This window comes from Myxocyprinus asiaticus, chromosome 28 (assembly GCF_019703515.2).
Source record: "Myxocyprinus asiaticus isolate MX2 ecotype Aquarium Trade chromosome 28, UBuf_Myxa_2, whole genome shotgun sequence".
Classification (NCBI taxonomy): domain Eukaryota; kingdom Metazoa; phylum Chordata; class Actinopteri; order Cypriniformes; family Catostomidae; genus Myxocyprinus; species Myxocyprinus asiaticus.
Genome location: NC_059371.1, coordinates 20,972,281 through 20,995,165, shown reverse-complemented (window position 1 = coordinate 20,995,165; position 22,885 = coordinate 20,972,281). Strand labels below are relative to the sequence as shown.

At 37.7% G+C, this 22,885-nt stretch overlaps 1 protein-coding gene across 2 annotated transcripts; it reads right to left on the bottom strand.

Moving 5' to 3' along the window:
- Nucleotides 1–13,219: 13,219 nt before the first annotated feature.
- LOC127419257 (putative beta-lactamase-like 1) lies at nucleotides 13,220–19,347 on the bottom strand. 2 transcript variants are annotated; one of them, XM_051660521.1, is made up of 7 exons: nucleotides 19,199–19,347; nucleotides 18,439–18,579; nucleotides 16,905–17,014; nucleotides 16,460–16,617; nucleotides 15,814–16,055; nucleotides 14,602–14,707; nucleotides 13,220–14,433 (listed from the first exon to the last, which is right to left on the bottom strand). In XM_051660521.1, exons 2-7 carry the CDS (start codon nucleotides 18,542–18,544, stop codon nucleotides 13,455–13,457), a joined length of 1,701 nt encoding a protein of 566 aa, XP_051516481.1. In that variant the 5' UTR covers nucleotides 18,545–18,579; nucleotides 19,199–19,347; the 3' UTR covers nucleotides 13,220–13,454. The 2 variants fall into 2 exon arrangements, with proteins under 2 accessions (XP_051516481.1, XP_051516482.1); XM_051660522.1 differs by lacking the exon at nucleotides 19,199–19,347 and having other exon boundaries at nucleotides 18,439–18,881.
- Between the last annotated feature and the right edge of the window lie 3,538 nt (nucleotides 19,348–22,885).

Below are 22,885 nucleotides of genomic sequence, written 5' to 3'. Positions count from 1 at the left end.
TACTTGTATATCTGTATATACTTAGGAAACGTCTGTATGCCTGTCTCAGTTTGGCCCCTGTTTGTGATGTTACAGTGACATCTTACGTCCGCATCTGAACGCGCAGCTCAAGGGATAGTGCACCCAAAAATGAAAATTCTCTCATCATTTACTGATGTGTATGACTTTCTGTTTTCTTTTCTTTTTTTTTCTGCATAACACAAATACAGATTTTTAAAAGAATATCTTGGCTTTGTAGGTACAATGCAAGTGAAAATGCAGTGGAAGCCAGAACTTTGAATCTCCAAAAAGTACATAAAAGCAGCATAAAAGTAATCCATATGACTCCAGTGGTTAAACGCTATAGATTTACTATAGATCTCCATTCTTCTTTTATTGTTTTTTGGCTATTCGCATTTTACATGCATATTGCCACCTACTGGTCATGGCTGGTGGAGATTAATAGTTTAAAAAAAAAAAAAAAAAAAAAAGGACTTAAATATTGATCTTTTTCTCACCCACACCTATCAAATCACTTCTGAAGATACAGTTTAGATTTAACCACTGCAGTCTTATGGCTTACTTTTATGCTGGCTTTATGTGATTTTTGGAGATTCAAAGTTCTGGCCACCATTTGCTTGCATTGTTTGGACCTACAGAGCTGAAATATTCTTCTAAAAATCTTTAGTTTGTGTTCTGCTGAAGAAAGAAAGTCATACACATCTGGGATGGCATGAGGGTGATTAAATGATGAGAGAATTTACATTTTTGGGTGAACTATTCATTTAATAGACTGATAGAGGAAGTATTGTAAGTTTGACATTTTAATAAACATGTGTCTAGTAAAAGGAAAAACATAATAGTAAAACATAAAAGTGTGAGTAATAGCACTGAGTAGAAACAAAAATAATTTTAATGTATCAAGATTGTATTGTTTTTAAATTATTATTATTATTATTATTTTTATAATGATGGAGCAACATAATTTTTGTGAAAATAAATAAAAACAGAAGGTTGTTTTGATTAAAATCAAAGTCTTTCTAGCAAGTCAATAAACTGTCGGCCATCTTTGGAACGCTCCGGGAGGCTATTTCCAGTCATGCCAGTGCAGCTCCTATCTACTTGAATGTGGGAACACCAAAATCTCTGAAACTGTTGGTCAAGATTACAACCATAGAACATATTTCAAATCAACAATAAAATCTGACAATACTGGTATCATAAATTGTTCTTCTTTACCTCAGATTAAGCTAAAAAAAAAAAAAAAAAAAAGCAATTTCCCCAGCTTGTATAGCTAATGCGCATGCATATTCTCGAGTTGATTGACAGGTTATGTCTGAAAGGTGACTGGCTCTTTTAACTGTAAGGTGGGACTTCCTTTCTACATCCGTTGACCGTTGGGTGCTAGAGCTCCTTGGTTGAGTGTTCCAATTTCTCCCATTCATTTGAATAGAAGTGGCCCATCTCTGCTAAATAAACTCTGTTAAAATTCAGTTTTTAAAAAAGGTGGTGAGTGGGCTCCAAGGCCACCAGGGCTTTAACTGATATTGTGTAGATATAGGGGCAATAGTTATTGTGCATAATTTGTCAACTAATGCTAATAATTTTGAGACAGTAACATGCTTTTTTGTGTTACAAATTAATATAAATTATGCTTACTCAAAAAAACTTCTTCAGAAAAGGGTGCAAGAGTCCTATTAATTTCAGTCACATTTGGCATTTCATAACATCTCAAGTATTCTGAAAAAAAAAAAAAATGAATCTCTATTGTTATTGGATAAATCAGTGTGAGCCCATGCATTTTGCACATTTTTCTTAACAAATCTATTCCCCCCCTTTAAAAAAAACAATGTGTTTTATGGGGGGACCTTCAGTCCCTGCAACAGGGGGACTTTCTAGCCCATATGCAGTACAACTACACTGTTGTTCAAACTCAGTTTTTTTTTTTTTTTTTTTTTTAAATAAATTAAAATAATTTAAAAAGAATGAATACTATTTATTTTTATTTTTATTTTTTTTATTTTTTATTTTTTGCAATTGTTTAACTATAAAACTATAAATACCCTTTTGATATGAGTAGAAACTTTCAGCTTAAATCATAGTAAATGAATGCTGCAATGAAATGTTAATTGACATACACTTTATCAATCAAACAAATACCTTACAAGTTATAATGGCTGATAACACTGAACTTTGCTTACAATAAAGCATTTTGGCATTAAATGAATAATTATAGACTTACAGATATTTAATAAAAAATATTTTAAATTAAATATAAAAATTATTGTGTACTCAAATTTACATTTGAGAGAGAAACCTTAAAATAAAAGCAAAATAAAAAAAAAACAATAGCACAAATATTGATATTCAGCAACCTGTGCAGGCAGCAAATGAACAAATCTCACAGGCATCAAGATGGGTTGCAATGATAGCTAAAGAAAACACAAAAGAGAGTTTTATCAATTACAGTCAATCTTATCAATTGCAGTAGAAGCAAAAACAGTACATCATAAACAGAGAGAGTTCAGTGCAATAAAAAATGCCCTCTTATCAAACACAGACATTCAACACAGTTTGTCTTTCTCCTAAAAAAGGGAATACCCCCAACTTTTTGTTTAAGCTGAAATATTGCAAGTGTGTTTAGTCACTCTTGTGCTTCAAGCTTACCAAGTCTAAAGAGAGAGAATCTAGCTTCTCTGTTTTCCTGCTGTTCCCGGCATAAATATTGGAACTCTTCTGGAAGGTCTGGGTTCTCACACAACAACACAGCACTGGTCACCAGTCAGTGGTTTTTCTGCCTGGTTTGGGCCTCCATGTCTATAATTCCCTGCAGCTTCTTCACTGACTCTAGAGAGAAGGAGAAGTCTCTTTCCTGATGAAAGAAAGAGTTAATAAGTGTTTTTTTGTTTTGTTTTTTTGATGCATGGATCGGTTAATCAGCCAGGCCGATTGTTCATTTAATTTCTGCAGTTTTGCATGCAATATGTCTCATTTTATTTGACTGAACTGTTACATATGCAGTATATCAGTATCATACCGGCCTGTGTTTACCCTGCTCTAGATATCAGTATTGGCATTGGCATTAAAAAACCCATATCTGTTGCCCACTAATTATTAGAATAAATACTGTCCCCCAGCTGAAATGACCAGCATAAAACCAGTGGTCGCCAGTCACTTGAATGGGATGTTAGTGTGTCCCCACCAGGCTTTTAAACTAGTTTAACCCAACAAGACTTCTCCTTGGTCAACCAGTTTCACCAGCTAAATTATGAGGGTGAACAGTTTTGTAATGCTGGTCCACTAGCTGGACTATCATAAACCAGCTTGCACTACCATTTTTACTGGTCTAACATGGTCTTTTCATCAGGACCAGCACTTTGTATAAAGTCAATCAGCTTTCAAATTGCCACAGGCGCTGCTGATACAGTTCTACTCAGCTGTCATTGAGTCTGTCCTCTGCACTTCAATAACTGTCCGGTTTGGTTCAGCTACGAAATCAGACATCAGAAGACTACAAAGGACAGTTCGGACTGCTGAGTGGATTATTGGTTGCCCCCTGCCCCCCACCCCAAATCACTCTGGACCCCACTCACCCTGCCCACTACCTTTTTGAACGACGCTTCAGAGCTCTGAGCACCAGAACCATCAGGCACAGGAACAGTTTTTTTCCCTCAGGCTATCCATCTCATGAACAGTTAAATTGCCCCATTGAGCAATAACTATGTGCAATACACAGTTTAGTAATTTTTATATTTATCCAACATATCCAACCTCTTCTGCCATTTCATTCCTCCGGAAAAAAAAAACATTTGCAATGTACATAACAGATAACAGATTTGTATTAGATTTGTACTACATATGTGTATGTGTGCGTGTATGTATGTATGTCTGTGTCTGTGTGTGTATGTACGTATGTGTTTAATTATTTTGTATTATTATCTATGTCTTGTTGCTGTTTTTGTATTGTTTTTTGTATTGTTGTACACTGGAAGCTCCTGTCACCAAGACAAATTCCTTGTATGTGTAAGCATACTTGGCAATAATGCTGATTCTGATAAAGCTGATTCTGAAAATGCAGATTCTTTTTGTTGTTATGTTTTTGCTGGATTAGGGCGGAAAAAACACTTGCTTGCACAACCACGCTGTAAGTAACAGTACTGAAGGCCAGGAGCAGTAGGATGACTGGTAATCCTTCATCTCTGGACTGGTGTGCTCAGCTCTAAAGTGTTTCTTCCCTGGCACCTTAAATGCTTTTGCACAGACATTGCTCCCTTGTTTATCCTGGTTAATAAATTGCAAGATGATTTACAATGTTGTGATATAGCATATGGTATACAATATTCCAGGTCACTTATCTTTAAGCTGCTCCGTTTGATGGTTACTTGAGAACTGTCTTTTAGGACAGGGGTTCTCAACAGGGGTGGTACCACCCCCCAGGGGGCATTCAAAGGATGCCAGTGGGCGCTGAGAGCAAATTATTTAGAGGGGGGCATTAGGTTACAAATGGCGGGAGTTTATCAGTCATAATAATCAAATCTATAGTCAAGTTCCCCTTTGCATTAAAAGGTTTATCTAGACTTGGAGTGTATCAGTTGTTTCTCAATTATACGGGTTGGTACACATTTGTACCGCGGTTCATCTGATTTTGAAGTCTAGCGACGCATCTGAAGTATCTTGTTTAACAGCGTGAAATACACAGGTGGAGGCACAACATCAGCTAATGCACCTGTATGGCTCTGTAGATGGATACGGCTCAATGGACAGAGCAGCGTGAGTGCAAAGCTCTTAAAGCTCAAGCTCTTAAACTCGCAGCTTTGCGAGAATCAGTGAGAGGCAAGGCGCGAGAAGCAGAAACCATTTGAATTCGCCACAGAATTCTACATGACCACCCTTGAATTTACTATAGTAACACTAACTGTACTTTAGGTAGAAATAGATTGATAATAAAATTATCATATCGCTAATTCAGCTCTATTAAATTTGTCATAGGCTACATTTGGGGAGTGAGAGAATATAAAGAAATTTTGTTACAACTTATAAATATTTATATTTTGGAAAGAAGTAGGGGAGCGTTTATCGAAAAAAGGTTGAGAACCACTGCTTTAGGATATTGATTTTGGAATGATGTGGTGTAGTTCCAAAAATTTACTGTGATAAACCCTTTGGCCTTTAGTTTCATGAAAAAAATTATCGGAACAAAAATGAACCCCTTATAACCAGTTACCAACATTTAATAATAAAGCTTTCGCTCCGAACAATTGAAAATCACTTTATTCCAGTTTTCGGTTACGTTCTGCTAAAAATTTCATTTGTTTCCGGTTTTTGTTCCTTGAACCTTTTTAGTCCCTGAGGTCAACAATGATTTACAGCTTGAATGTCCCAGTTTTCCATATCCTGAAGGCTTTATTGTCAAGAAACAACACAGCAATGACAGAGGATAACCGTTAGTGTTATCTCTGAAAGACCTTATAACATTTCATAGGTTCAACCTTTTGGGTGGGCTGTGTGTGAACATGTACAACTTCACGTGTTTTCTTGTGGCAAGTACATTTTATTTCAAGTCAACAAGGATAAGTAATGTCAGCTTCTGCTTTTTTTTTTTTTTTTTTTTTTGATTAACATTTTTTTTATTGATTCAACCATTAAATATATACATAGCAGAACACACATATACAGAATCAATATACAACACCCACTACCCCCCCCCAACAACACCCCAGTGGTCATACAACCATGACACACAACAACAAAAAATTAATTAATTAATAATAAAAAAAAATAAATAAATAAATAAATAAAACAAATCACACACATAAAACCCCTACACCTTTCTCTCCACTGTCCCTCCCCGAGAGCCCTCCAAGAAAGACAGATATCTGCCCCACTTCTTCTCAAACATGTCCAGACTCCCCAGTCTTCTGGATACTCCCTCCTCAAGAGCTGCCACTCTGGCCATCTCTGAACACCACTCCTGAAAAGGGGGCACTCCAGCCGACTTCCAACTCCTCAAAGTGATCTGTCTGGCGATAATAACACTAGACAGGACCCAGTTTTTCACTTGCTTATTCTCCAAATTAATGACTGCCCCATCTCCCAAGATACAGAGTCTGGGGCAAAATAAAATTTGAGAGGCCAAAACCTCGCACATAAAACTCTGAATCCTCATCCAAAATTCCTGCATCTTAACACATCCCCAAAAAACATGGGTTGTGTCTCCATCTTCTAACTGACATCGCTAGCAGGTGGGTGTGTCTTTAAGACCAAGCCTATGCAATCTAGAGGGGGTCCAATAGACTCTATGTAAAATCTTAAATTGCATGAGGCGAACCCTTGCGTCTCTGGATGCAGATTTGACATTTTTTAGAATCCCAGCCCACTGTCCTTCCTCCAATACCAAATTTAGATCTTTCTCCCATAATCTCTTAAGAGAAGTTAAAGTTCCGTCTCCCATACTCTGAATTAGTACACCGATGCCTCGTGACCTTTTCCAAAAGCAGTAATCACCTCTCCCAGAGTATCTGCCGCTTTAGGAGGTTGTAAACCACTCGCAAAAACATTACAGAGCAGGTGACGCAGCTGTAAATACTTACAGAACTGAGATCTAGGAATCCCAAAAAGTTGAACCAAATTTTGAAAGGATCTCAACACTCCATTCTCATACAGGTCACCGAGTGTAGTAACCCCCCTCCCAATCCACTCTGACCAGCAAAAAGGGGACTTGTTGATGCATAGTTTGGGGTTCAGCCATATACTCGAGGCAACATTTAAAAAAATGTCAGAATTAAACAGTCTGGACACTTTAGTCCATACCAAGTTCAAGTGCAAGATAACGGGATGTACTTTAGCTTCTCCGATTAATTTGATAGAAAGGCTCTGCAGTGGCGAAATAGGGGCAAGAACTTCCTGTTCTATACAGAATCAGGGAGGGGCTCTCTCAGGTGGAAGCGACCAATGAGCCAAATGTCTGAGACCGAATGCATAATAATAAAATAAAATCTTGGGTAGGCCTAGCCCACCTTTGTCAATCGGCCTATGCAACTTACTGAAATGTAATTTGGGACACTTACCTTACCATTCCAAATGAAAGACTTTGCTATGCTATCAAATTGCTTGAAATAAGAGAGGGGGACATCTACAGGGAGAGACTGCAGTAAGTAATTGAATTTTGGAATACAATTCATTTTAATAACATTAACCTTCCCAGTCATAGATAAATGTAATGAAGCCCACCTGTCCACATCGCTCGAAAACCGTTTTATTAAGGGGTCAAAATGAACTCTAACTAAATCACACAAATTTGCTGGAAATAAAATACCCAAATACTTAATGCCCTGTTTGGGCCACTGGAAAGTGCTCGGCTGGAAAGCCGTTTCTGGGCAGTACGCTGTCAGAGCCAAAGCTTCGGATTTAGACCAATTGACTCTATATCTTGAAAACACATAAAAGGAATTAATAATTCTGTGGAGGCAAGATATAGATCTACTGGGGTCAGAGACAAATAATAGAATATCATCTGCGTAAAGCAAGAGTTTATGTGCCATACCTCCCGCCACCACCCCTGGAAAATCATCCTCCTTTCTTATTGCGGTTGCTAATGGTTCCAGGGCAAGACAGAACAATAATGGGGAAAGAGGGTAACCCTGCCGGGTGCCCCTATCTAAAGTAAAATAATCTGAAATTAGTCATTTGTTTGTACCTCCGCTACTGGGTGTCTATAAAGTAACTTAATCCAACCAATGAACGTACTCCCGAACCCGTATATTTCCAAAACCTTAAAAAGATAATCCCATTCTACCATGTCAAACGCCTTTTCGGCGTCAAGTGAGATGGCAGCGACCGGAGATTGATCATTCGCTACTGACCACATGATATTGATGAGACGCCTAATGTTATCAGAAGAGCTACGGCCCCGAATAAACCCCACCTGATCTATATGTATAAGAGATGTCATAACTTTACTTAATCGGTTAGCCAAAATTTTTACATTTAACTGGATCAGGGAAATTGGACGGTAACTTTTACACTCGCTTGGATCTTTGTCCTTTATAAGAATCAGACTAATCCGGGCTTGTGTCATGGTTGGAGGAAGCTTTCCATTCTTTAATGATTCCGTATAAACTACTAACAAAAGTGGAGTCAGTTCTGTAGCATAAGATCTAAAAAATTCAGCAGCAAAACCATCTGGCCCCGGAGCTTTGCCAGTAGGTAAAGCCTTAATTACCTCGTCAAGCTCCTCCAATGTTATCTCAGAATCAAGACAATTTCTTTGCTCAGTCGTCAGTTTAGGAAGTTTTAATGGTTCCACAAAGTTTCTAATATCTTCATCAGTAGACGAAGATGTGGAACTATAAAGATCAATATAGAATTCTTTAAAGGCATTATTAATATCAGTGGCCGAGGTAAATATTTCACCACCAGCAGATTTCACTGAGGGAATCGTAGAAAAAGACTCTCTCTGCTTTATATATCTAGCCAAAAGCTTCCCTGCTTTGTCACCCGACTCAAAGTATGACTGTCTTGCCCTGAATAACCAAAACTCCACTTTCTGCGACAAAATAGCATTATATCTGTATTTCAATCTAGTCAATTCTCTGAGGCCATCAGACGACATTCGGCGCTTCAGCTCTGCCTCTGCACTTTTAATATTCTCTTCCAACTCCACAAGTTCTCGTGCTTTGGATTTTTTGGTGAATGAGGCATACTGTATGATCCGACCCCTAAGAACCGCCTTAAGTGCCTCCCAAGCCACGCCCACAGAGGATACTGAGGACCAGTTGGTCTCTATATAAACACTGATTTCGGTCTTTAGCATTTGTTGGAATTCAGGATTTTGCAACAGGGATACATGAAAGTGCCAACTAAATGATTTCTTTTTATCTGTATATGGCAACATCTCCAAACTCACCAGGGCGTGATCTGAGACTAAGATGTTTCCAATTGAGCAATCAACAACAGATGAAATGAGGGACTTAGATATCAATAATAAATCTATTCTAGAATAAATCTTATGGACTGATGAAATAAAATGTATAGTCTCTACCAGATGTGTTCAAAAGTCACCAAATATCCGCAAGACCAAGATTTTTACACATCCTGTGAAGCGTCAGTATTGCTCTAGGGGGCTTGCACACTTTTGCTTCACTATGATCAAGGACTGAATACATCAAAAGATTAAAGTCTCCTCCCAATATTATATCATGAGGGGTGCCAGCGGCTTGCAACATCCCTTCAAGATCTATAAAAAAGCCCTGATCATCAGCGTTAGGTGTGTAAATATTAGCCAAAATCAACCTTTGCCCCTGAATTTCAGCTAAAACAATAATGGCTCTTCCTAATTTATCTTGTAATCTGTTTGAGACATTTGAATTGTAGATGTTTATTTACCAATATAATGACTCCCCTGCTCTTACTTGAGCCAGCACTAAAGAAAACATGTCCACCCCATATCTTCCCAAATTTTTCAGCTTCCTGCAGGGAAAAATGTGTTTCTTGAAGAAAGACTATATCATATTTCTTATGTTTAAGAAAAGAAATAACCTTCCTTCTTTTTATAGGGTGCCCCAACCCATTCACATTCCATGTGGAGAGAGATAATCCGCTCATATTAACATTTGACATTTTGATATAATAAAAATAAATAAATTGTGTGTCAAAAACAAGATTATACAGACCACATTCCCCATTAATGCAACAATCAAACCCCGAACTTCCCCCCGAACAAAACAAACAGAGAAAAGAAAAACGTGCGCATTAACCCCGTGCACGAGAGCGGTCAATCCCTCTAAACTCAGACAGTCCATGTACGCCTGCGAGAACCCCCACGACAACATTGCCATCGGATTGCTCAAGTCCGGTGCTTCTATACAAATTTTGTGAGGCAAAATTACATAACAGAAAATACTTTGTAAAACAGACCCCAGCCAATAGGCAGAATAACAGAAAAAACATGTAGATTCATTCACAGAACCGTCTCGAAGGTGTGTTCCTCCACAAAACAAATTCCAGCTGATACAAAGCCGTTCAGTTTCCTCGGACAGACAAACAACTGTTCAGTGAGCCGGCTGTTATGAGTTCAGTGGATGACATAATCATTCCGATGTCCCGCAAAAATACTCAACAAAACAGACTCCAGCCAGCAGGAGGAATAAGAACAAAGAACAAACAGATTTATCCACAGCGTTCCAAAGGAGTGATATTCAACAGAACAAGCTCCAGCCGCTAGGCGGAGTCAGCACGAAAAACAAAACCGGCATCCCGGTTCCTCGGATGATCAAGAGCCAAACTAACTGGGAGGCCGCAAAAAAAAAAAAAAAAAAAAAAAGAAAGAAAAAAAAAGAAAAATACACCATAACTTACTCAGCCCATCAACTTTATAAAAGACATCCTTTATGTGAGCATGTAGATATTTTGCAGTCATCCATAGTGTCCACTCTCAATCTGGCCGGAAACTTCAGTGTAGAAAAGATTTTCCTTCAATGCAAAAGTTTCTTGGAGTCATGCCACAAAACACCGCTAGGCGGAGCCAAAGCAAAAAGAAACAAAAATGGCACCCAGCTTCCTCAGATAATACAGTCCCTAAACCGCGAGTCAGTCCAGTAATATAAGAAACATCAAATGGCTTACTCACTCCAATGTATTTATGAAGGAGAGGGCCAGTTTTGGACAAGTAAATACTTTGCGACCATTCTTCGTTTCTATTCTCAGTTTGGCCGGAAACATCAGAGCAAACGAGATCTTTTTCTGATGTAAGAGTTTCTTGCATTCCTTGAACCGATCGCATTTCTATCTTGTCGAGTTCGCAAAGTCCGGGAACAAGAAAATATTGTGATTCTTCCAAGAAAGCTTCCCTTTGCTCCTCGCCTGGCGCAACACGAGATCTTTATCGGATGATCTCAGAAATTTGGCCAGAATCGATCGGGGCTTGTCCCCCTCAGCAGATCTCTGAGCCGGGACTCTGAGCTCGCTCGATTTCCAGCTTGTGGCCTGTTATGTCGAGCAGACTCGGGAAGAGCTCGTCCAGGAATTTCACCATATCTCTGCCCTCTTCATGCTCAGGAATTCCAACAATTCGTATGTTATTCCTTCGGCTCATATTTTCAAAATATTCCAGTTTTTCTGAAATTAATTCTAAATCTGTTTTGGACGTGGGCGGATTAGAGGTTAATTCCCTTTCCGATGACTCAGAATAATCGATTCGTTTTTCAACTTGTGTCACTCTTGTAAACAACTCAGAGAATTTTGTTTCCATCGCCGTAATCGATCGACGTATTACAGCAAGATCCTCCAAGTCAGCAAGAACCTTCGTCAGCATAACCGACATGTTGGACAACTGACGCTGAATATCTTCTCCCGACGTGCCATCCAAATCGTGTCTCCGGTCCGCAGTCCCGTCAGAGGCCTCAGCTTGAACACTTAAGTGTCTTTTAATGTCTCCAGAATCTGAGAATTTTGACTTCTTTGCCATGTTTACCTCAAAGAGCAAGAATGTAATTGGGTGTATCGAATCTCACCGGATCACAACATGAAAATAATTAAAAAACTAGCAAAGTTCGCAGAGCTCGTGTCTCACACGTCTGCTTCTCGCATGGCGTCCCCGGAAACCCAAGCTTCTGCTTTTCTAATCTAAATGAGTGTAAATGTCAGTGTAGTGTCATGGCTATTCACTACATTGTTTCATTAAAACCGTTTTGTAATATTCTAAATGCCAGTCTTTCATTTATGAAATGTTAAATTTACAATAGCAACTCATTTTTTGGAGGATACAAATCGAATGGCATCATGAAAATGCATGTACATGTTTACACTCAGAAAATGAACTTTCACTATCGTAAGTTTAACTCAATCATCCCATGTTCATATTACTCAAAAAATGCATGTAATTTAAATGAACTTTTAGTTGATTCAACAACGAAAAAATATTTGAATATGATTATTATTATCATTTTTTTGTATATATATATATATATATATATTTTTGTGTGTGTGTGTGTGTGTGCAAGTTGAATATAATATGGGAGACTTGTTAGTGTTTATTGTTTTCTTGTGTTGAGATTTAGAAGAATTTTTGTTGAGTTGTAGTTTCGCAGGTTACCATAATGGTGAAGATTGGAGCTTCAGCCTTGTTGAGGACCAATACATTTTGAGTATTCTACATATTGCTTAATCCATTGAGCAAATCCTGTTATAACCATAGTGACCAAGTTCCCACCAGCTTGTGTTTAGCATGCTAACATTTCCTGCTCTAGCTAGCATATCACTACAAGAGTTTCATTTGAGTTATTTTGACATTTTAAATTGTATTAATGTTTTGGGTTTACTTGATTAAGTTTCCCTATACTTGAAGTAATTAAGTTGAAATTACATTTAAAAAATGTGGAACCACTATCCATCACTGAATGAAAGTTCAGCAAACTTGAAATGTTTAAAACAAAGAATAGCTTAATTTTTTTTTTAACTATAGCTAAACAGTTCTAAACTTAGGAATAATGGGTAATGTACGGATCAAGGTGACATATGAATGTACTTTGGAAATGGCGCAAATGCTAAGGAGAGGCACACTCCTTATTTTCAATTAAGACAAGCTGTTCAAGTTTATCTGTTCATAAATGCATATTAAAGTAATACTTCACCCAAACATGAAAATTATTTCATCATTTACTCACCCTCATGCCATCCTGGATGTGTATGACTTTCTGTCTTCTGCAGAACACAAATATACATATATATATATATATATATACAGTAAAAAAATAATCCATACGACTCCAGTGATTAAATCCATGTCTTCAGAAGCGATATGATAGGTGTGGGTGAGAAAAAGATCAATATTTAAGTCCTTTTTTACTATAAATCTCCACATTTGATCAGCCCCAACCAGTAGGTGGTGATATGCATGAAGAATGCAAATAGGCAAAAAACAAAAGAAGTAAAAGTGGAGATTTATTGTAAATAAGGACTTAAATATTGATCTGTTTCTCACGCACACCATTTATTTTATTGCATGTGAAGACGTGGATTTAACCACTGGAGTCGTATGGAGAACTTTTATGCCACCTTTCTAAACTTTATAGAACTTTATAGAGAATTTATAGAAATTCTGGCCACCATTCACTTGCATTGTATGGACCTACAGAGCTGAAATATTCTTCTAAAAATCTTAATTTCAGGGTGAAACTTTGTCAAGTTCATCTCAAATGTTTACTGATTCCTTTAATAAAAGGGACAAACATTCATACCACAACTATGCACTATATAAAAGATGACAATGCAATAAAAATATTCAAAACACAAACAAGAAAAATGTACATATAATTTGTAATATTTTCTGCTCTTATCTTGAGGTATATATTCATTAAAAAGATCTCAGAAAATAATAAGCTGTCCGCATATGTAAAGTTCATCTGAATTTGACACTTTCATCAAATGGATCACCATTTATTCTTATGAAATCCAATCCAAGAGTGAGCCAGCCAACTTCAACCAGTGAAAATAGGTTTGCGAGGTATCCGTACAACTTTATAAGTGTTTAACCCTGGGACATCAAAACCTGGTGAGAGACCCTTCTTGTTGAAGGTGTAAAAGTTAAAGAGCTGCCTGTCCTGGGACTCAAGAGACACAGAGGTAGCGTTAAGCTTCAGTTGACAGGGGTACACTTTTTCAAACATCACCCTGAACACCCTATCCTCCAAATAACTGAGCATCAATGTTCTGTACTTCATGGGAACCATGGTGTCCACTTGTGGGCCAAACTGCTCCATAGACAACACTCCATTTGTGCCAGCTTTGATCTCATAGAATGTTATGTTGCTATAGGTAAAGTACCCTACATAGGGAACGGTCTCCGGAGGAGGGATGAGAACACGAGTCGCATCTCTGAAGGCACTTTCCATGGCAGGGATTAGATAACTGTAGGCCTTGGCCACGAGGTCCTCATCCTCAGGTTTGGTCCCAGCCATAAGGATGACCAACCCCAGCTTCAGGCGTGGAACAAGGGAGATAGTGGCCGAATAACCATCTAGATCTCCATCTTTGCGGATGATATCATAGCCGGACTGTTCATTTACCTCCCAAGGTGTGCCCGTTTGATTTGCAAAGTAACTGCTTTCACAGCGAAATAGAGGAGTCAACATGGTTTTGAGGGTATCAGGCTGTAGAACCTGTCGATAGTAAGTGCCAAGCAGCAGCATCACCAGTTTGGCCATGTCGGCAAGTGTGGAGTACATTTGCCCTGATGGTCTATACCATCCAAGGTCAAATAAGGGTGCAGGCAGCCCACTTGTGTAAACACCTATTGCCATCTGGCTCTCAATCTCTGGGGTGATTTCGAAGCCGGTGTCTTCCATTCCCAGTACTTGCAGGATATTTTCAGACACCCAGCTCTGATAATCCTTCCCTGCTACCTTCTCTGCCATCACGTGGGCCAACAGGGAGAATGCCAAGTTGCTGTAGTGGCATCTAAGGACACGAGAGGACTAAAGTTACTTCCTCCAGAGAGAATCTACAAGTGCATTCATTCCATCTACTTTCATTAATTATTTACACCTCCTCTCATTCATAAAACATCCTTTCAATACAAATTTGAAGAGGGAAAAATAGAGTTCTTGGAAAAAATTACAAGCTTACTTGGTTCCAGGGTCAGCCACAAGAACATCATCTTGTAATAAATCAACAGCTGCCTTAGTGCTCCCTTTCCAGAGTAATGTAGTCGCCCTGAGTCGCCTTGGTAAACCTGTAAATGATCATGAATGCAAAAATATTGCAAGAATTTCAATTTATGGTGGCCCCAAAAAGTATTTGAAAAACAAGGAGAAAATGGCACACTGCTATAAATGCACCCATGTAATTTAATAGAAAAGATAAAAACAGTGTTATGACAACAACGTTTTTTTGTCTTTTCTATTAAATTATACGGGAGCATTTATAGCAGTGTGCCGTTCTCTCCTTGTTTTTTTTATTTTTTCAATATTTGATTGCGCACCTGCCTTAATGTTTGGATGTGTGCATAGTACTTCCACTCAAGAAGTATTTGTCACACTTTAAAATGTCTGAATGTCATTGATTGGACATGTTCCACTAAATTTGACAACCATAAAGTGTACAAATACCTTATCTTAATTGTGAAATTATGTCAGTTATTGTTTTATAATATAATTTTTATATAATTAGAAAACATAAGTCAAAACCTACCCATGTTTATTGTGTGCTTAATTTTATAAAATGTCTTGTTAGGAAAATGTGTTATATGTCTTTAAAATAAATCCACCTGATGATATTTTGTTATGTAATAGATTTAAAAGTGTTGCATAGGTGTCCAAACAGGCAACTTTTTGGGGCCATAGTCAGTTCATTTCTTTGATATGGTGTTACAATGCATTAACAATGATTATAATAATAATATTAATAATAATAATAATAATAATAATAGTTTCAAGATATATTTCAATAATTTAGTTGTAATATAATAGTATAATAAGTATTGTGATGGCAGAAAAATATGCCATTGTTTAGAAGAGCTTCAGTGTGTAATCTAGCAGCTATTATGGGTACAAAAATGGTTGGCACCACTATTTCTGGCATCTTATATAAACTGTCTGTAAGAGCAATTCTTTCCTGTCTAATCGCAAGCTAGAGGCCCAGATCTGGGACAATCCCACTCAGTTATCTAATGTCAGATAACTGAGCTGATTAGGGTAGCCGTAGAACCTCCTGGTTTTAAAACAGTTTTCTAATTACAGGTTTCACCTCACACCTTCTTTCTTTTTATTGCAACTTTGGGATCCACTAATTATGCCTATGCTAATCACCTACTGACCTAATGGAAACACTGTGTCTCACCTGACAGCTGACTTGCCATCCTTCTCAGGGTGACGGATGAGGTTTGGACTTGAGCCTCTCTACCGTTGAACATGCCATTATAGATCGACTTGAGGTCATTAACCCTTCTTTTCCTAAAAGGGTTCCTTATGGTGAAATTCTTCTCATACTTTTCCAAAGGGTCATCCAGGGAATCCACTTTTCCATCCTCCCAAAGTTTATACAGCATCAAGGTGGGGAAGATTTTGGAAAGGCTTGCAATTCTTTGATAGTGTAATCAAAAGCAACAGCAAATTACAAAAAGGAGCCCATAACTAAATTCATCTAAACTGCAGATTTGGGGGGGGGGGGAAGAGGGGGGAAAAGCAGGGTAAATACAGGTAAAGAGGGACACTTTCTTATATTTTTTAATTGTCATAGTTTTAAAATATGATGCAAAATGGCATAACCCCTCTCACAATACCATTTAAACAGCTTAAGATCCAATATGCTATATAGAGGGGGAAAAATTGATACAAAACTTTTACAAGTTGTCCCTCATCATCTATATACCCTGTAACAAGACAAGCAAAAACAAATAAATAAATAAATAAATAAATGAAAAACATCCATAGTGTTCACAATAAAAAGACAAGTAAAGAATGTGTGCAAAACCATTGTAACCCACCTGTAAACTGTGTATTCGTTTGGTGGTGGAGATGTGGGGTCACTTCCATTCCTTCTGCCAAAGTTACCATTCCACAATACAGAGTCATTAAATATAACAATAGCAGACATGGCTGGCAGTCGTGTGGCATCAATGCTGGTCCTCAAAAGCACATCCACCTGGAGAATAACATATTTCTGAAGATTATAAGACTGGCCCATTCACAAATCTGATTTGTTGTCATAAATACTAGAACTGTAGCTATACAATATATATATATATATTTAAATGTATTTTTGAGCATATAGAGATTCAAATTTCACTATCATTTGGGAAAATTATAAAAGTTATGTATGATCTTCTTTTTAATATTTTGGGAAATCTAAATAGAGAGAACTTGTAGGAAACAAAATACTATTCTTGGATTTTCTACTCGTGAATTCAGATTTAATTTGAAAGGTCTGACCTTTTCCAAAGCCTCCATGAGGACAGGTATTGGGTGTTCCAATGGCACAGGCTCGGGAAACCTTGGGCACATCTTCTCTTCTTTAATTTTTCCTGCTGCTGTTTCATCCACTGAAGTAAAAACATCATATGTATGCCAAATAGATGTAAAAAGGCAGTATATGCTCGAGAACTTTCAGTATGACCCACATGAACTTCTAAAGTACGGTAAATGTCACCGGTCCTACTCAACCCATCCAGAGCGGCATTCGAACTGGCAATCCACAGCATAGGAGGCAGGCGTGCTAGCAAGGAGGCTAGAAAAGCTGTGGCCCTAGCCTTGGTTGCTAGTGCGTCTCTTAAGGCCAAGAGAGTGAGGTTTACACACTGCACAGCTATCATGTACCAGCTGGCTACCATTACACCCACCCCCCTAAACCTCACTCCCATCCAGGTCATGGCATCAGTGTCACCGGTCCTACTCAAAACACCCTGAATGGAATTCGAACCGGCGATATCCAGCATGGGAGTCGTACACACTATCAAGGAGGCTAGAAAAGCCATGGCCCTAACCTCAGTCGCTAGTGCATCTCTAGAATGCTATCACATACCAGCTGGTGATGTCACATAAACACAACAAGGATGAAATACTGAGGTATCGTACAGTGGCCCAAAAATGTGTTTGGACACCTTTAGACACTTCAGCCTTATGGATTTTTAATGGATTTGCACAGATAACAAAATATCAAACCAAGTGTCTGCAAACAAATGATTCTCTTCTCTTCAACCCCACTTTTCTTAGCCATTTTGCAATTACTTTAAACCAGTTGGTGCCTTAAAAACTGGAATGTTTAGTGGATATATGTATGAAATCATTTCCATATAAGTTTACACAGGTGTCCTACAGGAGTAATCACTGGTGTCGTTTTTCACTTCAATATGTTCCACTAGGTTTGATAAGCAGACAAACACTTATTGTCATTTTGAACAGAATTTTATATCAGTTTATTTAAAAGCTAACAAACTCTTTTTGTGAAATGATTTGCTTGAAAAGAGCACTCTTTTACTTTTAAATAAATGCCACTTGAATTGATATTTTCTGACTTTTTCTGAATCTATCAAATAAACAAAGCCCTCAGTCATATCACAGTCATCATTATATAATACAGAGTGCATTTGATACAGAATAGAACATGGGAATGGTGTTCAGGCCTTAATCATGTATTTTACACAAAGTTCTTTTCCCTTCCCCCAAGTGATAATCAGGCTTTACAGAACACAGTAAGCTACAAGCCACTATGTCGCACTTTGGGTAATCCAAAGCCTACCCTCCATTCGATTAATTAAGCATAAGGAGATCAAAAAGCCAAATGTAAGGATGTTCCCCCATGCTTTAAGTGCTGTCTAAGCACTTTTACCTGCTAAGTAAAACCTGATTTGCTATTCCTGGGAGCAAAGTGCATGCTACCATTTATTCTATATACACATTAACCATCCATTCGTTGATGCTTGATGACCCTCATCCAGTAGCCCTTATTATTTTTGGTCATTTTTACCTGATTTCACTTTGGGAAGCCTGTACTGCCAAATAAAACAGCCCGTCATAACAAGGGAGAGGAGCAGAAAGAAGACCATGCCTAACTTTGTCCATTTCACTTTCATCTTTGCAGTGGGGTGTTCTCCGCAGGTCTGGCAGGCTTAAAGAGAGGGGACTAAGTTTCAGATATCTCTGCAACGTCTGGAACTCCATCATCACAGTCACATTGTTTGTAACATGTCTCCATTGTGATTTTGCCAAGTAGGACGTGTTCCTGGATTAACATCTTTTGGTGGTCCTGGAACAACATTCCTCACTGAATCAAAGTCTAACTCAAATCCTAAACCTAACCCCTAACCATTAACTATCCCTAAAATCAGAGAGAAATTATAGTTTGTTAAGAACAGTCCCTAAGCCTAAACCCAACCCTACACTTTACTCTGTCCCAAAAATCTGATAGGACTGTTGTTTCTGGACTGAGAAGGATGTTGACCCAGGAACATGCGCTGATTGGCGAAATCTTGGTCACCCTCTTATTCCCAGTCAGATGTTATAAATGCTGTGTAACTTGAGATTAGCTTTAAAGGGAATTTCAAAGAAAACTGTGCTATAAATCCAACTGATAATTCTTAGAATTCTAATAATTTTCAAATGAATAATAAAACAATGTGTTTGCAAAATTTAACATTTTGAAATAAAATAACATTGTACGTAACATTGATTCAGATGTATTTTATGAATATATAATTCTCAGTAGGGTAAATGATAAAAGATCTTACCACAAGATATACTCCTTTCAGAGACATAAAATCAAAGCTCCATATGTTCCAGCCACACCATATGTCTCACATAATTTATAAACCAATAACCATTCAAAGTTGAATTGCATGGAAGCTTACAACATAAAAACATTACCAGCACTGAGCAGTCACTCTCCAGCCATGCTTTAATCTTAACAATAACCCTTTCACTGACTTCTCAATGTGCTCTCAGCCAACTGCAGGCCAGCACGTCATAATCTGAAGATATTCTGCTCTAAAGCCTCACACCAGATCTTCTCACTCCTGATCTTTACACATCCATTCTCTCTGCTCACTTTAGCCTTTCATGCCTTGCGAGTGAATGATATTTGTTTAATAGGTTTTTCACAAGCGACAGTACATTCTCTAAGTGAAAATAACAATTATGTAAATATTGCAATTTTACACTTCAAGCATGGTTTTAGATGTTTTGAAGCACTGGTTTAATGCACAATCAAATGGTTAACATTCAAAATGTTTGTTTTTCGATGTATATATTTAACATTATTATAACATACCATACATACTGACCTTTTGTATGTATTACATAAAAATTATAAAATATATTATATTCATATCAAATAATATATAAAAATACATTGTTACATACTTACATTATTACATTTACTGGCAATATATAATAGAATATTTAAGCAATATTACACTCGCAATCGTGCTATATGGCCCTACATCAGCACTGCTGTGATTTGACCACAGGCCGAGTGCCATAGGTAATTATTTTATATGAATATAATATATTTTATAATTTTTATGGTATTACATAAAAATGAACAGTTCAATGAACAAGTAAATAAAAAAAAAAACAGTCATAAAAACACATTTGTGCATGGAACTACTTTCTTACGCGACGGATCAGAATCTGCCATTGCTGGTTCAAACCAAATGATGTGTCCAAGACTTCGTTAGTAATTCAGAAATGTCACTTTAGAACTAGTATCACGGCTGTGCTGTTTCTAACAAGTTATTGGATAAACAAGGATGGATGTGTGTGTGTGTGTGTGTGTGTGTGAGAGAGAGAGAGAGAGAGAGAGAGAGAGAGATGGAGTGTGTGCGATCACCTGTTGCCACTCCCAAACAGAGATGCTCTCAGCTTTCTGAAGATCAGCTTTCTCAGTGGAAAAATAGCCATCCAAGCTGGGGTATTTCTCCCAATTCCACGGTAGCCGGTGCACAAAAGTCTTTCACTATAGAAACTGCAATCTCCTCTGCCATTTTAAACAGTGTGTATCCAATGTGGAAACTCCAGTAAGAGGTAAGTGCCTTGAGTTTGTGTAATTAACTGATGGTCTGATGTGTCAGACCATCAGTGCTCATGGAACGTCTCTCGTCCAATCAGATTCGAGGACCAGAACTAACTGTTGTATATTATATTATATTATATTATATCGTATACTTATATAATATAATATAATATAATATAATAATAACATTTCATCAATATACTGTACTATTTTAAAATTGTTTTATATATTATAAATTAATATATTAAGACCCTGCGCTCTGACCCCAGCTTGGCTGGGATATGCAAAATAAGGGGCAGTGGTAGCTCAGCAGTTAAGGCTCTGGGTTACTGATCAGAAGGTCAGGGGTTCAAGCCCCAGCACTGCCAAGATGCCATTGTTGGGCCCTTGAGCAAGGCCCTTGACCCTATCTGCTCCAGGGGTGCTGTATCATGGCTGACCCTGTACTCTGACCCCAGCCTAGCTGGGATATGTGAAAAAAAACACCACCACACCAAGTTTCACTGTATATGTGCAAATGTGTGATAAATAAAGAAAATTATTAATTATTTTTATAATAAATACAAATATCTTTGAGATGGTATTATATTACTATGTACTGTAAAATGACATGCAACATGAAACTGAAAATACTGCATTGCCCTTTATGAACGATTATTATTAATATATCTTATTTTGAGGAAGCAGTTTCACGTTACAAATAGTTTAATAATAATAAATAAATAAAAGTGTTACATGCAAAATGCATCAATTTTTCATGGAACACATGCGATTATAATGGCTGAGCACTTTTCAGATAATCACACATTATTTTTCCAATTGTGCTGTTATCACAAGAGGGCAGCAAATTCTTCTGTATGTTTTTTCTTTCTTTCTTTCTTTCTTTCTTTCCCCAAATCTCCATCAGAGGACAGAATGCAAACCACAGCTGTTAGCATGATGTTATTCTCTAAGGAGATAACTGCAATATATAGCAAAGTTTAAATACTAACATCTGCCACTATACAATTCATGCCTTGTTGATGCACAATTTATGAGACGCCTATTGTATTGTTTACATGCCTGGGAGCCAGTTCAAAATGAATCGGGCATAAAGTGGATATCAGTGCCACAAAGGAGAATTATTGGCTGGTAACCATTAGCTGGACTGAACTATTTATTTGATCTTGTGCTTCTGGTTTTCCCCAGACCCATGTTCCCCAGCTCCACATCTAACCTAAAACTGAGATCAACACAATCAGCCCATCTGTAAAAGCTGTGCCTGCTATGCTGGACTTAAATGGCCCAAAACATCTCATATCTAATAGCATAAACATGTGTCAAACTGGTAATTATACTTGACAAAATCAATTCTGTGTCACAAATAAATTGAATGTGGTGAAATATTCTTTCATTTCAGGGAGTAGTAGGGGGATGGTGGAAGAGTTTACACTTGGTCCTGTACAAATTTAGGTCCTGTGTTGGATTGCCAATTGATGTATGATTTAACTTGGTCCTAAAGCATTTGAGAACCACTTCTCTATTTTATATCTAATCTTGTCATTTTCTTAATCAGTTTTTTCTTTTCTTTAACATATTCTTTGATCGCACACCTTGTCCTTGATGACCTTATCCAGTCTTGAAGACTGGGGTGCCATCGACTGATACTGCCCTGCTATTTCTAGAGCCTAATTAACATAGGAGAATGTGCATGCTTCAGATATTAAATTACTCTTGAAATATTTGCTCATCCTCTAGGCTTTGTTCAAGTATTAACCAAAAAACTCTGCTAAGCCCTGGAAATGTCAGAAAGAGCAAACTAAAGTCACCTCCATAAGCAAGGTCAATTTTTCAAATTTAGAGCAGCGGGATTAGAAAGCCAGACCCATATCACTGCATGTCACTATCAAAAGCCATCAAAATGGCAAGGTGGTGTGTCATGTTTGTTTCCACACATACAAAAGAAGGTTTTGTGGTGGTCTGTGCTCTCAAGGGAGAGTCTGGAGCAAGCAACTCTCTGACCCTTTTTGGTCCTGTTTGGCTGTAGTGCTTCAAGCTTCAGCGCTTTGAAACTGTTATAAACAGTGATCTGAAAGTAGGTAGTTGAAGTGAAATTTCAAGCAGCTCCTGTGGTCTTACATGTTATAATTCATTTAAAACTATTTTAAACAAATTTACAATTGGATAAGTTATATAATTATTATACATGAAGTTTTATGGGCACATTACAAAGCTCATAAACTGTGATGGGTAGTGGTGCCATTATGGGCGGTGCTAGGGGTGGGCTAGCAGGGTTTAAGCCCCGACTATTTTCAGTAAATCCCTAAACGTTTTTAGTTTTTATCATCTTGTAGTGATGTCAAACCCTTCAGTGCTTGGGTCTCAAGTTGAGACTAAAATATACACTGTAAATATATTTTATTAC